Genomic DNA, 11,953 nt, shown 5'->3' with positions numbered 1-11,953 from the left:
GACAACCTATTTAGCTCGGCCCATTCGGCCAAACGATCGGCTAATGACAATGGACGCCCTGGATTGTGGAACTGCGACCAGAAGAGCTTTTCCACTTCGCGATCTTCTTGATCTTGGAAGTGTTCGGCCGCATCTGTGGCACTCGCTGCTAAATCCAGATAGGTGTCCGCCGTACTCCACATCTGGTCTAACGGAGCATGTTTAGGATCATAGAACTTCCTCCGCAGCATAAAGGGCTTTCCAGCCGCGATCTCTCCGGCCTGACGCAGCTCCTCCTTCATAGCTCTCATCGCAGAGCGAGCATCCTTGGCATCGGCGACGACCTTCTTCAGGTTCGTCCGTTTCGCCCGATCTTCTTTTTCAAGAAGCTTGCAACGGTCAGCAACCTTCTTCAGCCTCATGGCCATCTCGGCCATTTCCTTCTTGCTTCGGCAGTGAGCAGCCTGTTCGGCTTTCAGCTCTTAAATTGCCTTTCCGGCAGCCGCATCATTTTTCCTGGCTTGCTCCTTGGCTCGGGCAAGTTCCGCCTGAAGATTCTCCATGGCAGCAGCACCATCTGCATCAAGCGCACACATTGTAAGATACTGGCATAAAGCTCCTCTTACCAGGCGCCGCCAACGGAATTACATACCTTGTGCCTTGTCAAGCCGCTTGTGGACAAGCGCGATGTCGGCATCTGCCACGTCAAGTTGCCGCTTTAGCTCGGCAAATCCATCAGTCCGGCTGGCCACCGGACACTTCGCCACCTACGTATAAAGGCGGCATATTAGACCTGGGATTATGATCCTCTGTGCGCCGTCACTTTTGACAACACACAGAGTCTCAGGGGCTACTATCTACACAGGGCGCATCTTATTTATGCACAACTATCCAAAAAGGGTACATTATTTCGCGTACCTCAAAACCTGTCAGTAAACTCCTGACGGCCTCATGCAATCCGCTCTCCGCGGATGAAATCCTCTCAATCACCGTACCCATCAATGCACGGTGCTCCTCTGAGATGGATGCTCGCCCTAGCAGATCCTTCAGCTCCTCCGACCGCGCACCAGACGGTGCCGGACTCGTCCGATGGCCCTTTTCGAAGGCCGGACGCGGAGGGATTTGGGGGGCCATATGACTACCTTCCGGCCCTGCCAGATTTGGAGAAACCCTCCGCGACGATACCTCAGGGTCGCCCGCCTCACAAGGTGGTACGGCAGGGGAGGCGTTCCGCTCTCCATCATCTCCGGAAGAAGATCCCTCGAAGACGAGCTCTGCTGAGAAGGGCTAAGGTCTGAGCTACAAGGTAAATTTTTGATTACTTTTCTCAGATATAAAGCAGGGATTTCTCTCGTTTCTTAAAAAGAAAACTCCTCTCTACTTACGGCTCGGTGGAGGGCTGATCCCCTTGAGGGCATAATTCGGCTGAAGTAGCCCCCAGCACAGGACCCTCTCGCGAAGATTTCTTCCCCCGCTTTAAGGCCATGGTCTCCGGGTTTTCAGAGGCGGTCCTCTTCTTCCCCTGAGGAGAGGAATTTCCGATTCCTCCCTTCCGGACAACCTCCTTTGAGAAGGTTGTAGCTTCCTTGTCCCCTCCCTCGCTTCCCTTTGAAGGCACAACCTCCAACATCCTGACTAGCACGGGACCCGGCGTGGTCTCGGGGAGGGGGGCCGGACACCTGATTAGCTTTGCTTTCGCTACCCACTCCTGTTTAAAGGACAGCTCTTTTAGGGGCAATTTTATGATAAATATACGGATAGCGAGTCCGGGCACAAGGCTACTTACTTGAGTATCCGGACGATTGCAGCTCAGACCTGCGTCCTCCGTAGAATCCGGACACACTACTTGTGGTCCGAAGAACAATTTGTACATCTCCACGGGCGTCATGCCAAGAAAATGTTGGAGAACTCGTGGTCCCTCTGGGTTGAACTCCCACAGGCGGAGGGGGCGACGTTTGCAGGGCAGAACTCGGCGAATTAACATAACCTGCGTCACCACGACCAGACTGATGTCTCTTTCTAGGAGATCTGGGATGTGGCCCTGCAACAGGGGCACGTCCTTTGCCGGCCCCCAGTCCAGCCCCGTATTGACCCATGACGCCAGTCGTGGCGGGGGACCCAAGCGAAAGGCAGGTGGCGCCACCCACTTAGGGGCCCTGGGAGCGGTAATATAAAACCACTCTTGTTGCCATAAGCTGGACTCCTCTTGAAAAGAGCCCTTGGGCCATGGAGTACCAGCATTCTTGCTTATAAAAGCACCTCCACACTCCGCGTGCCGTCCCTCGATCATCTTCGGCTCTAATTTGAAGGTCTTGAGCCATAGTCCGAAGTGAGAAGTGATAAGGAGGAAGGCTTCACACACGACGATGAATGAGGAAATATGGAGGATGGACTCCGGGGCTAAGCCGTGAAATTCCAGCCCATAATAATACATGAGCCCCCTCACGAAGGGATCCGTCGGGAAGCCTAGCCCCCGAAGGAAGTGAGACATGAACACCACACTCTCACCGGGCTTGGGAGTGGGAATGACCTGCCCTTGAGCAGGCAGCCTATGCGAGATTTCGCCGGTCAAGAACCTGGCCTCTCTCAACTTCAGCACGTCCTCCTTCGTGACGGAGGAGGGCATCCATCGGCCTCGAAGGTCGGAACCGGACATTGTCGAAGGTCCGAAGCGCCTGAAATCTGGAACCTTGGGTGTTGGAACTCGAGGCGAAGGGCGAAGTCGTTTGAGATTGAAAGAAAGGAGTAAGGCCTTGGTCTCTTTATAAGAGGTTGAATACCAAGGGCCTTCCCCGTGACCGTTTAGGACTCGCCTTTGATCGAGAAAATATACCAACGGGTATGGTTGGGTTACCCACGCCCGTATTGATGAGAATCCCAGAATAAGGGGACACGATCTCTGCTTTAACAAGAGTGCCAAGGAAACTGCCTCGCTAAACGCGCTGAGGTGGGACAATAAAACGATTCGAATAAAGACTTGGCCATGGTGTGATGTCACGCTACGGAATACGTCAGCAGATTAGATTTGTGTAAATATTATTCTCTCTATGGCAATATGTGGAAACTTATTTTGCAGAGCCGGACACTACCTTTGTGTTCAAAATCTTCTATGAAGTACTTGGAGGAGGAACCCGCCTTGCAATGCCGAAGACAATCCGTGCGCCGGACTCGTCGTCATTGAAGCCTGGTTCAGGGGCTACTGAGGGAGTCCTGGATTAGGGGGTGTCCGGATGGCCGGACTATACCTTCGGCCGGACTCCTAGACTATGAAGATACAAGATTGAAGACTTCGTCCCGTGTCCGGAAGGGACTTTCCTTGGTGTGGAAGGCAAGCTTGGCGATACGGATATGTAGATCTCCTACCATTGTAACCGACTCTGTGTAACCCTAGCCCTCTCCGGTGTCTATATAAACCAGAGAGTTTTAGTCCGTAGGACGAACAACAATCATACCATAGGCTAGCTTCTAGGGTTTAGCCTCTCTAATCTCGTGGTAGATCTACTCTTGTATTACCCATATCATCAATATCAATCAAGCAGGACGTAGGGTTTTACCTCCATCAAGAGGGCCCGAACCTGGGTAAAACATCGTGTCCCCTGCCTCCTGTTACCATCCGGCCTAGACGCACAGTTCAGGACCCCCTACCTGAGATCCGCCGGTTTTGACACCGACAGCGGTGGAGTCTGTCAGCCGTCCAAATTCTATTATTGATAACAAGCCAAGCGAAAAACTTACACTTTGGGGGCGCCCAGTTCTTCCACACATTTTGATTCATATCCGTGTCCACCAAGCCAAGAAACTGAGCCCTTTATGCCGAGGCTGCGGAATAGTGGCCATTGGTAGTGAGTTTCCAAGTGATGGAATCTGGCATGTCTGGGTTTAACTGAATGTGGGTGAGTCTATCACAAAGCGCAACAAACTGGATGATGTGCTCAGAGGTAATGCCCGAGGCAACATTCACCTGGGAGATCCAGAAGCCATTAAGCAATGCCTTATGAATGGAAGAGTTCTTCTTTTTGGAGATGTCCTAAATTCTGGGAGCAATATCTTTGGGCCTGATGCCATCTAGCCAAGCTGACTCCTAGAAAGAGGCACGAAGACCGTCTCCCACCTAAACCTTGGAGGCCGATGCAAAGATGTTTTGATCATTCTTGTCACAAGGGGTGCCCAAGCCTGACCAATGCATGATCAGGTCCTGCCAGTCAAACCACAACCAACAGAGACGAAGAGCAGCCGCAAACTTCTGAAGATTTAGGATCCCAAGACCACCATGCAACTTTGACTTGCAAACTTGATCTCAGTTGACCTTACATTTCCCACCCGTGACCTTTTCACAACCAGCCCAGAGATAAGCACGCCGAAGGGCATCAATCTTTTTCATAACTTCAACCGAAATATTTAGATCGTCATGTAGAAAATGGCGATGGCCGTGATGACCGACTTAACAAGAACCATCCTTCCAGGGGCTGAAACATGCTTTCCCATTCAAGGAGTGAGCTGGGCCGCAATCTTGTCCTCTAGAGGCTAAAAGTGAATTCTCTTTAGGCACTTCACAATCAATGGTAATCCAAGATATATACTTCACCGGGAAGGTGGATCGTTGAGCCAGAAAAGATTGAAGAATATCCGAAAGGTCCACATTGTCGCATCTAATTGGGGCGACCAAGCTTTTGGAGCAATTTGTCATCAAGCCCGAAATATCTCCAAAGCTCTTAAGGGTAGCAGCAAAGAAATTGACGTCCTCCTTAAGTGGGGCAATAAAAACAACAACATCATCTACGTAAAGTGAAGCCTGGATTGGCATAGCATGTCTGCCAATAGGATGAAGGTGACCTTGCGAAGTGGCCTTCTCCAGGATGTAATGTAATGGATCAATGGAGAACACAAAGAGAAGGGGGATAGAGGGTCCCCTTGTCTAAGCCCACGTCCAAGTCTGAAGGGGTCGCCCTACACACCATTGAGCAGAACGCGCGACGAGGCTGTAGACAAGAGGGCAGACACCCAACCACGGAACCGGGGTGGGAAACCAAGATGGTTCAGCAAGTCCAGGAGATAGTCCCACCGCACCGAATCAAACGCTTTCTTGATGTCGAGCGTGAACAAAAGAGCCGGGGTCTTGTTGCGGTGCAAGCGTCTGGCAAGGTTGCGCACGTACATGAAATTGTCATGGATACATCTCTTCTTGATGAAAGCACTTTGAGCTTGAGAGACCAGATCGTTCATATGAGGTGCCAGCCTTTTGGACATCATCTTAGCAATGATCTTTGCAATGGCATGAATTAGGCTTATAGGGAGGAAGTCGGAAATATCCTCAGCACCATCCTTCTTCGGAATGAGAGCAACATCAGCCGAGTTCAACCAGTGAAGGTGAGCAGTCTGTAGATTGGAGAAATGATTGACTGCCAACATGATGCCTGGCTTGATTGTGTTCCAACACGCTTTGAAGAAAGTGGTCGTGAAGCCATCCAGTTCGGGTGCGTTTTCTCCCGACAATTCAAACACCGCAGCTTTGACCTCCTCCTCAGTGAATGCCTCATCCAAGCCCTGTAAATTGCAATTAGGAGTTGGCAACAATCCCCAATTGACATCAATGTTACGAGCATGGCCTTTTTTTTGGCTATGTTCTTGAAGTGGTTGTGAACAATCTTCTCTTTGTCTTCGTGTGAGGTGACCCAACCCCTATTGTGTTTGAGGCGATGAATGAAGTTTTTCCTCCTCCGGTGATTGACACGGAGGTGGAAATAACGGGTGTTGGTGTCTCCTTCTTTGAGGTTTATGATCCTCGAGTTTTGTCTTTTTCTAGATTTTTCGAGCACCGCCAAGCTAATGATCCTTCTTTTTAATCTTTTCTGAAGGTCCCTTTCCTCTAGGCTTAGCTCTCTTTGTTCTTGCGCCAGGTCAAGGCGAAGGATAACCTCAAGAGCCATGTGGAGCTGGACCTTGGAGTTCGAGAAAAGGGTCTTGCTCCAGGAGCGCAGTTTTTGGCATGTTCTCTTTAGCTTGTGGAACAACCGCTGATATGGTTCGACATGACAAGAAATTTCAGTCTATGCCTCGGAGACGACTCGTTGGAACCCTGGCATCTTTGTCCAGTAATTTTCATAACGGAAGGGTTTAGGCTTCTTTGGTCCGACATCATTAGCAAGTAGAAGTGGGCAATGGTCCAAAAGTGATGAGGAGAGGGCATGCAGAATGTGTGTGGCAAACTCGATGTCCTAGTCTTCATTGCAAAAGAAGCTATCTAGCTTGCTCATCGTCGGGTTACTTTGTTCATTGCTCCAAGTAAATTTCTTGTTTTGCATGTGTATCTCCTTGAGCTCACATGTGTTGAAGGCGTTGCGGAACCGCACGAGATGGCTACGGTCCACATTGGCTCGGTTTTTGTCCCTGTCACAATAGATTTGATTGAGATCACCATTTACTAGCCATTTGGTTCGAGGCGGAGGGTTTTCTGAAGTCACCTCAAGATAGAAAGCATCCTTGTTAAGCTACAGGTTGGTCCATACACTGTGGTTAGCTTAAAAGTTTTGTCGTCGCCATAGTTGTTGATGGCCACTATCGCAGAGAGGAAGTAGACACCAATTTGCACATTTGTCAGCATGACCGCAGAGTCATCCCATAGCAGCAAAATGCCACCTTTTGTACCATCAGCGGCCTTTGGGCAAAGCTCTTTAGGTGCTGTCCACCTAGATACGCCGCTAAGAAGGGGTCAACAGATTGAGGCCTCTTTTGGTTCATAGGATAGGATTATCGTGGGAATAGAAATTTTGTAGGAAATGAGATGACATGTATCTCAAATCCTATGAGTAGGAATAGGAAACGAGATGTCATTTGGTTGACACCAAAGGAATTTTTCCATTGAGTCTAGGCTCATTTTTATTTTCCTATAAAATATGGAGGATAGGAACCAATCCTATGTACGAATAAGAATCCATTCCTATGAACCAAAGGGCTCTAAAGGAAAAAATCCTATAAGAAATCCTATCCTCTAGAATTCCTATGAAATTCCTCCAAACCAAAGGAGGCCTGAAGCTTTGACTCTTGGATGCATACGAGTTGACAGAAGGAAGAAGCAATGGTTTCATGGACGGTAGCGCGACGATCTGGGCAGTTTAACCCACATACATTCCAGCATAGGATTGATAGATTTGTGTCTAACATAACAACACATGGGACACCTCTGGACTAACATCACCAGGACTAACACAATAGCCATGACAAGCTAGACACGAACAGATCATCTCTGGTCTCGCCAGGACCAACATGAACAATGCACAGGTGCCACTGCAAACAGGCGTACATACATGACTTGGTCGATCTAACATGGGAAACTAGACTACATCTTGGTCAGAGCAGCGGTGCTCAGGCTTCACCTGCAGTGGACGCGCTCATGTCAGGGCCTCCCTCTCCGCCGTGCTGCACAAGGGCATCGTCAACAGTTGTAGCAATATCACATTCTAGCATAAAAAGAGCACGGAATGCAACAATAGTGATGTCCGGCAAGCGCCCCTGAAACATGTCAGCGAACTTGGTGATGGCCACTTCTGTGACTTGCCCCTCTTCAGAAATGATGCCCATGCGATGACAAAGCAGTTGTTCAGCAAGCTTGGCGATGGGAATGGCTCTCTTCTTTGCCTGTATGCGAGGGCTGCGCCGGGGAAGCTGGAAGCCAGAGACCCTAGCCAAGGTTTTGCATCTCGCTGTTGGCCTTCTAGGCGGCGTCGATCTCGGAGATGGACAGGGAAGCAGCGCTGGCATGCGAGGAATGAACAGTGGGGTTGCATCTCCTTCTTCAGTTGCATCACCTGACAGTTGTTCCAGAATGGCATCTCCATGTTGAAGCTCTTCACGGTCATCTTCATCAACATCAGCCAACACAGGAGAGGCCCCCAACCTGACCATAGATGAACAGGGAGGAGGTGTGTTCTGCATCACTTCAGGGGGCAGGTCCTCAGGAGCTAACATAGTGGCATCTCCATGTTGAGGCTCTTCACAGTCATCTTCATAGACAACAGCCAACACATGAGAGGCCCCCAACCTGACCAAAGATGAACAGGGAGGAGGTGTATTCTGCATCACTTCAGGGGGCAGGTCCTCAAGTGCTGGGGGGTTCCAAAGCAACGGAGTATAGATCGTGCTCGCTTCATGCGCCTCCAACGTGAGAGACGACTGCACCTTGGGGGCCAGGCAAGCAGCGCGGCGCAACCAGGACAGAATTGGGGAGGCCGGGGTGATCTCAACAATGTCTCTGGAAGTTGTACATGGAGACGGCGGAGGAGAGCGGACGCACAATCCCTCAGAGACGACAACAACAACAAGTCTTGGAGAGCGGTCTTGTGGGCGGTGTCGAGCATGGCGACCCGAAGCCGGGATCACCTCACCAGATGCTAACCGCTGAACGCGACACGGATTGATCTCTTGCGGCCGTCCGAGGAGTCCAAGTCAGTACGACGACGACGCCCATCCCTGCGGTCTTTATGCCGACCATCTCTCCTATCACGGTCGCCGCGGCGGGATTCGCCACGGCCTTCATCTGGCCGACGCGGCGGGGCACGGGATCGGCTACGGAAGAAGCGGTCCCTCCAGGAGGAGGCTTGCCTGTCCTCGTCCCGACCATGCCGGTCCTCCCGGTCGCGGTCGTCGTCCTCATCACGGCGATGGTGGTCGTTGTCGTCTCGGCGTTGTGGAGCCGGCTCCTGTCTGTCACGGAGACGCGACTCACCGTCAACCACACCCAGCCTAATAGTGAAGGGCTGCGTACGTGGCCGGCGAGGAATCCGCCCCGAGGCGTCAGGCATGTAATCCTCGAGGAGGTCCAACCCTTGCATTGATGTGAAGTACCTGACACCAAATCTCGTCACATGATAAGAAACACTAACCTCATCACCCCAAGGAGATGGTACGAATCTACACCAGCACTTCGTCTACTACATCTAAACGGATGAATTAGAGTAAGATCAGAGCTTAGAAGACAAATTCAATGAAGAAACGTTGCCATACGTCCGAGCGTCGCACATGCAAGGACTAAGAAAACATTAGCCTATAATAATCTAATAACAGGAGGTAAGACACAGAGATTTCCCTTCCCGCCATCGCCGGCCGAAGCCACAAGTAGAGGGGAGGCGAATCCACATACTTGCCGGTGAAGTCTAGAGGAAAAAGTTTGCCCTAGCCACCTACGCTAGGGAGGAAAACGAGATGTCCAGGAACGACATATACTTCTTCCTTGGGTCATTAATTTGTGAATCGAAATCACTTGTTCATGACGACCGAAATACAACGGTCGACATATACTACAGTACACTCTATACATCTGAGAACGACGGCCCATATCAATTTCCCATTAATTCGGAATACGTAAATTTGCCGCTAAAGCGAGCGTGCACTTATTATTGCTTCCGCTCTCGCTGTGTTCAGTGATCACCAGCAGCAGCTCCGTATATAAAAGAGGGCCGAGGAGAAGAAATTTCACACACCACATCTCCGTTGCTAGTTGCGTCCAGCACTGAGGAGTGAGGCTGCCACGCCCATTCGCTAGCTAGCTAGAGACCCACAGTACAAACAATAATAGAGCAACTGAGCACACCAGGACTACACAGTCGGTTAAGCACTGTGAGAGTGAGCTAGGTTCAGGTCACCACACACGCCTCATCTCCAAGCCATGAGCAGCACGGACGCGGACGCCGTGCCGGTGGCCGTGGCGCCGGCGAAGCGCCCTCCCATCAACAAGTACGCCTTCGCCTGCGCCCTCCTCGCCTCCATGAACTCCGTCCTCCTCGGATACGGTACGCCGCAACGTGCATTCTCAGCTATAGATCTTGCTCACCACCGTGCTGCATGAAGGCCGATGCTGTGGATAACACGTACGTTAACTTGTTTGATGTGTGCGAGCAGACATCTCGGTGATGAGCGGCGCGCAGCTGTTCATGAAGGAGGACCTGAAGATCACGGACACGCAGATCGAGATCCTGGCCGGCATCATCAGCATCTACTCGCTGCTGGGGTCGCTCATGGCGGGGCTGACCTCCGACTGGCTGGGCCGGCGCTACACCATGGTACTGGCGGCCGCCATCTTCTTCACGGGCGCCCTCCTCATGGGCCTCGCCCCCAACTACGCCTTCCTCATGGCCGGCCGCTTCGTCGCCGGCATCGGCGTCGGCTACGCGCTCATGATCGCCCCCGTCTACACCGCCGAGGTGGCCCCCACCTCCTCCCGCGGCTTCCTCACCACCTTCCCGGAGGTCTTCAACAACTTCGGCATCCTCCTCGGCTACGTCTCCAACTTCGCCTTCGCGCGCCTCCCCGTGCACCTCAGCTGGCGCGCCATGTTCCTCGTCGGCGCCGTGCCGCCCGTCTTCCTCGGCTTCGCCGTCCTCGCCATGCCGGAGTCCCCCCGGTGGCTCGTCATGCGGGGCCGGATCGAGGACGCGCGGCGTGTCCTCCTGAGGACCTCCGATTCACCCGAGGAGGCCGAGGAACGGCTCCTCGACATCAAGAAGGTCGTCGGCATCCCCGCGGACGCGACGGACGCCGATGACGTCGTCGCCATCGTGCGCGCGAACGAGGCCGCACGCGGGCAGGGAGTGTGGAGGGAGCTGCTGATCAACCCGAGCCGGCCCGTGCGCCGCATGCTCGTCGCCGGCCTCGGGCTCATGTTCATCCAGCAGGCCACGGGCGTGGACTGCGTGGTGATGTACAGCCCGCGGGTGTTCGAGAAGGCCGGGATGAAGAACAGGACCAACTCGCTGGGGGCGTCCATGGCGGTGGGCGCGTGCAAGACCTTCTTCATCCCGATCGCGACGCTCCTCCTCGACCGGGTCGGCAGGAGGCCGCTGCTGCTAGCCAGCGGCGGCGGGATGGCCATCTTCCTGTTCACGCTCGCCACGTCCCTGCTCATGCTCGACCGGCGGCCGGAGTCGGAGGCGAAGGCGCTGGGCGCGGTGAGCATCGTGGCGATGCTGTCGTTCGTGGCGTCGTTCGCGTCGGGGCTGGGGCCCGTGGCGTGGGTGTACTGCTCGGAGATCTACCCGCTGCGGCTGCGCGCGCAGGCGGCCGCCATCGGCACGGGCCTGAACCGGCTCATGGGCGGGGCCACCACCATGTCCTTCCTGTCGCTCAGCGAGGCCATCACCATCGCCGGGAGCTTCTACCTGTACGCCTGCGTGGCGGCGGCCGGGTGGGTGTTCATGTACTTCTTCCTGCCGGAGACGATGGGCCAGAGCCTGGAGGACACCGGGAAGCTCTTCGGCAAGGACATGGACGACGGCGACACCGACGACGGTGCCGTCGTGCACCACGAGCGCAAGAGGTCCACCGAGCTGATCACTCAGCAGTAACCCCGAGTAACCTACGCCGTACGTCCGTACACATGTCGTGTGCTTGTGTTGTGTGTGGTGTGGCCTGTGTCCAAAGCTATCTTGGACGTGAATCTCTAGATTCTGGACACGTTGGTCAGATTTACAGACTTTAGGACGTAGGGAAGGACACCCAGCGCTCTACGGGGAGGAAGATCACATGATATTCCGCACGCGTGATGAATCCACGTAGAAAGGTCCGGTTCACCGGCCGTCGCGCTGCTTGCCGTGGCGCGCACTGCGCAGCTTGTGACAGATCTTTTTCACCGAGGTGACAGTGATACTGTACGAGTGTGTATGGGGTAGCATTTCTGGTATGTACAGGCTTGTGTTATACGGTATATATGACCGAGTCATCTCTGATCTTTAGTTGCATATTTTCCATCTCTGAGCTTCTTCTAAACTGATAAACTTTTTAGAAGTCTATCCAGACGTAAGAAAAATTCCTGACAACTTCGGATTAGCTAAACCGGTGTACATTACCATGACGACAAACTAATATTGTCGTAAATTCGGCCTAAATTTTACACTAATAAGTTCAGTTTGTAATAATTTGAGTAGTATAGAAGTCATCCCCCCTATGATTACTCTTTTGGCCCACTAATGAATGGGTGATGAGT

The 11,953-nt window shown here is 52.7% G+C and overlaps 1 protein-coding gene across 1 annotated transcript; it reads left to right on the top strand.

Moving 5' to 3' along the window:
• Positions 1 to 9,437: 9,437 nt before the first annotated feature.
• Positions 9,438 to 11,715, top strand: LOC119284788 (putative polyol transporter 1). Its single transcript, XM_037563948.1, has 2 exons — positions 9,438 to 9,764; positions 9,874 to 11,715. The coding sequence occupies exons 1-2, from the start codon at positions 9,641 to 9,643 to the stop codon at positions 11,313 to 11,315; spliced, it is 1,566 nt and encodes a 521-aa protein (XP_037419845.1). The 5' UTR covers positions 9,438 to 9,640; the 3' UTR covers positions 11,316 to 11,715.
• Positions 11,716 to 11,953: the final 238 nt, after the last annotated feature.

This window comes from Triticum dicoccoides, chromosome 4A (assembly GCF_002162155.2).
Source record: "Triticum dicoccoides isolate Atlit2015 ecotype Zavitan chromosome 4A, WEW_v2.0, whole genome shotgun sequence".
NCBI lineage: Eukaryota > Viridiplantae > Streptophyta > Magnoliopsida > Poales > Poaceae > Triticum > Triticum dicoccoides.
The sequence above is the reverse complement of the archived record's forward strand: the minus strand, read 5'-3'. Positions and strand labels throughout refer to the sequence as shown.